Source organism: Elaeis guineensis, chromosome 3 (genome assembly GCF_000442705.2).
Source record: "Elaeis guineensis isolate ETL-2024a chromosome 3, EG11, whole genome shotgun sequence".
NCBI classification, from domain to species: domain Eukaryota; kingdom Viridiplantae; phylum Streptophyta; class Magnoliopsida; order Arecales; family Arecaceae; genus Elaeis; species Elaeis guineensis.
This window is the reverse complement of record NC_025995.2, coordinates 2,348,374-2,353,665: the sequence shown is the minus strand read 5'-3', so window position 1 is coordinate 2,353,665 and position 5,292 is coordinate 2,348,374. Positions and strand designations below refer to the sequence as shown.

Below are 5,292 nucleotides of genomic sequence, written 5' to 3'. Positions count from 1 at the left end.
ATCCTGCGGTGATAAAAAATTATCGTAGGATACTGTACATGTTTGGATGCGGCCATCATCTCATACATGCGTTACAATGCTAAAATATCATGTACGGTATCCTTTGGTATTTATCCCGTTTCGTGATTTTTCGGCTATTTAGGGATTGGAAGGTACACTTTGGGGGTAAATTGAAATTGGACTGGGTTTTATTTGTCTTTCTGGTTTAGGTTACCGGATTTTTGGGTGAGTCTTGTGTTAATTACAGGTTTGCCGGTTAGGTGGGATCGTAGAATTGCAACCTTACAGCGATAATTTTGTCATTTAATTGTCTTTTAACTCTTTTGACGTTGTCTGCCCTCCCCAGCCAAAAGATCTAACAAAATCTTCTGCCAACTCGGGACTCGGTCCAAGCTTTGCATCTGTGACAAGCGATATCACAAGCAAAGTATTTACCGTACCAAAATAAGAGGCCCCCCTCCCCTTTCTCACCTTTAGAAAACTCTGTATCTTTCTCTCTCTTATTGAGAAAGCAAAAGGATGGCGCACCCTCTTCACCGGCAACGTCGTCGACGACGTTAGCTGCAGTGCTCGAATCAACGCCGGTCAGTGACGGGGTAGTGGTGATGGAGATGGGGAGGGTGTTTGTGTTGATAAAAACAAGCGAAACCAACAAATAAAACGATACCACGATTCATCTTGAAGGTCCCCTGCTCTCTCTCTCTCTCTCTCTCTCTCTCGACTTTGTTTGGGTTATTTTTTTGTTTTTTGAGTACCTGTGAATTTCTTCCAAATTTTCTTGGGATTTTAGGTCTAGGGTTTAGTTTTTTAGCTTTTTGGATTTTAGGGTTTAGGATTTAGGGTAGCCATCATGACAAACTACATGTATTTAAATTTAAGGTTTTGCCATACAGATTAAGGTTACCTTGGAAGAATGGTTAGATTTTGACTCTGGAAAGATATAGAGCTGCATGAATTTAAACCTCGGCATTCAGAGTAACGAGCATGCAAAATCACATTCGTTGAAATTTTAGATTTTGGCATTCAGATTCGATTTACCATGGCCTATTTTACGTATATTCTCATTATGGTATTGCCTATTCCTTCCCGTTTTGAGAATGAGCTATCTCGACATGTTATTGTTTGTTTTATTTTGTTTCAAATATTACTAAATGTTGATTGAGTGTTTTCATGGGAAGTTATTTCAAAACAATATTGGTAAAGGTAGCCTCCAAATTAATTCACCCCTATTTTTTATTTATAGTTCTTGGATGAAGATTTTGGTGATGTTAGCTATCGTTTTGCATATGTTTCTTTTTGTAAGAGAAATCTCAAGAAATAGTGAGTACTCTTTTATCTTTAATACCACTAGACATGGTTTCTTGATATTGAATTGTTCATTCTTTCTTTTGAGAGAATTTTGTTCACACTTATTTCTTTCTTTGTCTGATGGCAAATATTTTTTGTTGACTTACAAAGGATATGATAGCATGATGAAATCGAGGTCTCATCCATAGTTGTGGAGTTAAGCAGGTATGGTTGTTGTTTTTATGTTGGGTATGTTGTTTGTTCAGGTTGTTGTAGATGATGGGTATGCTATAATTTGTGGTTTCTTTTCTTTGTATCAAAATAATGATCTTACTTTATATAAAAATATTATCAATTAAGCAATACATTAACAAAAAAATTACTTTTAACTTTTCAGTACGAGTGAAGAGAAAATTCCTGAAAGAAGGTGAAATTCATGTAAGTGTTTGAGGACCGAACTATGTATTGTACTAGTTTTGATTAAAAAATTTATATTTATAATTTTTATAACTAATTTTTTCTTATTTTTAATCAAACCTGCCGGGTAGTGCGAAGCTTATGCTAGTAACCCATGGATGCTGAATGGATAGTTTCGCTTTTGACAAATAAATTTCAAGCCCTTCTTCTTGATGAGGCAACTATAGCCAACCCCAAGTTGAGAATTCAAGTTGAGAGGGCCACCCATAAGCTCCAATCAATTCAAGAATCCTTAAAAGACAATTCAAGATATGATGAGCAGATGACTAGGTTTCTTCTGCTTGCAGTTTACTCTGTAGAATATGCCACTGCTAGTTTCCTGACAAGAACATTGCTGCAAAGACAGAAATTGAGTGGTTCAAGTCATAAGTGTCAAAATTTTACCGGCTTGACATACGTATGGAGCCAGTTTTTGTTCAGTTTTCAGATCAAGAAATTCATGGCACAGATAGAAAGTATCGTTGGCTATAATGGCAACATCTCTAGATCAAGCTTGCAAACTGGAAGCAAAACAACCCAGCAGCAGCAACGGCGACGGGGAATAAATTCTGGTTCTCATTTTGATGAGGATAAAGCTGTTGTTGGTTTTGAGGATCAGGTACGGGAGTTGACAGCTCGATTAGTTCCGGAGCAAGAAAGCAGTCAGGCTGCTACCGAAGTCATTCTACTGGTGGGAGAGGGAGGCTCTGGAAAGACAACACTGGCAAGGATTGTGTATGGAAGTGTCAGAATTAAGCGGCATTTCAAGAACCGTGTATGGGTTAATGTGTCTAATTATTTGTTCAGAGCCAGAGATGTTATGTTTGCCATGTTAAAACAAGCTGATGAGATGGCAGCTGAGGCAGAAGAGCCAATTCTGGAACAAGATATGATGTCAAGGCTCAGTGAACTTTTGCGAGCGGAGAGATACCTCATTGTTGTTGATGATGTTGGGGCACCAGAAGTTTGGAAAAGACTAAGCGATGTGTTTCCAAACTCGAATAATGGTAGCAGGATAGTTATTACAACCCGCAATGCAAATGTAGCAGCATATGCCACTTCTTCAACTCTGCAGATAGGCAGATTAAACAATGAGGAGAGCTGGGAACTGTTCCTAAAGAATGTATGCATAGAAGAAGGTAATTTAAATGATAATTCTGTTTTGAGCACATTCAAGGAGCGGATCCTGAAATTATGTGGCGGTTTGCCTCTGGCAATCATCTTGATGGGAGGTTTGCTATCAATGAAAGAATCAAGTCATGGTGACTGGGCAAGAGTGATAGAGAATGCCAATAGTGTTAGTGGAGATGTCTTGGCTCTGAGCTACCTAGAACTTCCTTCTCATATTAAGCCCTGTTTTCTTCATATGGGACTCTTCCCAAAAGCATCTGAGGTCCCTGTGAGGAGATTGCTTCAGCTATGGATTGTTGAGCAATTAGTGACACCTTCGCATCTAGGGGAATTAGCAGCTGAAGATGTGGCAGATATGTATTTGGAAGAACTAATTAATAGAAACATGATTGAGGTTGCAAGATGGAGGTCCGATGGAATCCCAAAAGCATGCTGTATGCCTGGTGCCTTATATGATGTCTTCACCCAAAAAGCTGCTGATATGGGACTATTTCACATCAATTGCAAGTCGCATTTTATAGCTGGATATCAACCACCATTTGCAGTCAAGAGACTCGCATCATACTTGGGCAGCAACAACTACCCTTCTTCGGATTATTACATTCAAAATCTTTGTTCTTTTGTATCCTTTAGCACACAAAGAAGAGGTATACCAGCTGTGGAAATTGGTAAGTTCCTAAACAAGATCATCCTAAGTAGAGACGTAGCCTGGTTGACTGTACTTGATCTTGAGGGTGTTTACAAGCCTAGGCTGCCTAAGACACTTGGAAAACTGTTGAACTTAAAGTACCTAGGCTTAAGATCAACTCTTTCCGAATTTCTTCCAGAGTCAGTTTGTGATCTGCCATGCTTGGAGATGTTGGATGTGAAGCACACTATGATATCCACTTTGCCTAGTTCCATTTGGATGGTAAAAAGCTTGCGACATCTGTATATGGATTGGATTCATTTTGGTGATTTGCCCAATCAAGTGTCATCTGATTCACATCTGTTAGCAAAGCTTCACACCTTATGGGGGCTATCAATAAGCGAGCAAAGTCCCATGTTGAATATATTGAACAAGATAACAAGTCTTAGAAAGTTGGGATTAAAATTCAGTTTAGCATCACAGGAGCTTATGAACAACTGGATTTCACAACTGACCAACCTTCAGACTCTAAGGTTAAGGTCAGTAAAGAAATCTGGTGAACGTGGAACTATCAGATTGAGTACCATGGCGGATCATCAGAACCTGTTGGACTTATATTTGCTTGGAGTGTTACCGAGACCAATTAATTTTAAACACCTACCACCAAACCTTAAAGTTCTTACTTTGTCAATGACACAACTAAGAAAAGACCCAATGCAAATGCTAGGACAGTTGCCTTACCTCAACGTCCTCAGACTTTTTGCTGATTGCTATTTAGGGGAAGAAATGTCGTGTCGCAGTGGAGGATTCCCTCTACTCCATGTCTTGAAAGTGTGGAAGCTTATTGAGCTAAAGGAGTGGACTGTGGAGGAAGGGGCAATGCCTTGCCTTAGAGAGCTAGAAATTAGAGCCTGCAAAAGTCTAGAGAGGCTTAATGGATTGAGAGAGGTGACTACACTGAAGGAATTGATACTAACAAATATGCCATCACATTTCACAACAGATGTTAAAGAGAGCATCAGAGAAGATGTATTCATCAAAGAAAATAAGTGGAAACCTTGTCCTTTGCTGGTCAGTTTTCTCCTCTACCTTTGTCCCTGCTTCAGTTTCAAACTCTTACAATTTCCTTTTATTCTTCTTGTTGTCAGATTAGCACATGTTTTTGGTTAATATTTTGCTTTATCAAAAGGAATAAAACATAGCAAAAACGTTGCACTTTTTTTTGGTGGTATTATAATCCAGGTGAAAATGAGTGCTTATTTATTTCAAGTGCAGGCTTAAGAGCAGCCCAAGCAAACCAAGAGTCAGAGACAACAGTCTTCAGAAGCAAGACCGTCATTCTGTGTTCACAATTGGAAGTAGCCTTGATTGTCATTTTCCTGTCTTCTCATCAACTGTTGTTTAGCTAATTGTTGAAAGTCAAACATATATGGGTGCTTTTACTTCTTAGAAAATTGGAAAATTTTTCAAAAATTTTTCTTACTCGTTGGGTCACTGGCCCCGCAGGGAGTTTCGGGTTTAATATCGATATTTTAGCAAAAAATCCAATAAATTTAAATGTAGTCCTTGGTGTATTGATTTGTTTTGAAAAGGAAGTGTGTGAGTTGTTTTTTTCCAAGAATAGGCTGGATTGGACCAGCAGCATTTTTTTTTTTTTTTAACTACAAAAGAGAAGGGCCATGATCCTGCAAATTACTTCTAAATAAATTAAGAAATCAACCTCAAGAACCACAGCATTTCATGATTTATTGATAAATATATTTATTGATAAATATATTTTGATTCTCTAC

At 38.3% G+C, this 5,292-nt stretch overlaps 1 protein-coding gene across 5 annotated transcripts; it reads left to right on the top strand.

The window, feature by feature from the left end:
* Positions 1-397: 397 nt before the first annotated feature.
* Positions 398-5,076, top strand: LOC105042385 (disease resistance protein RPP8). 5 transcript variants are annotated; one of them, XM_010919564.4, is made up of 6 exons: positions 398-684; positions 1,244-1,320; positions 1,459-1,512; positions 1,685-1,725; positions 1,836-4,573; positions 4,778-5,076. In XM_010919564.4, the coding sequence occupies exons 5-6, from the start codon at positions 1,859-1,861 to the stop codon at positions 4,781-4,783; spliced, it is 2,721 nt and encodes a 906-aa protein (XP_010917866.1). In that variant the 5' UTR covers positions 398-684; positions 1,244-1,320; positions 1,459-1,512; positions 1,685-1,725; positions 1,836-1,858; the 3' UTR covers positions 4,784-5,076. The 5 variants fall into 5 exon arrangements, with proteins under 5 accessions (XP_010917866.1, XP_010917865.1, XP_073109627.1 ...); XM_073253526.1 differs by having other exon boundaries at positions 399-684; positions 2,052-4,573; XM_010919563.4 differs by lacking the exon at positions 1,244-1,320.
* Positions 5,077-5,292: the final 216 nt, after the last annotated feature.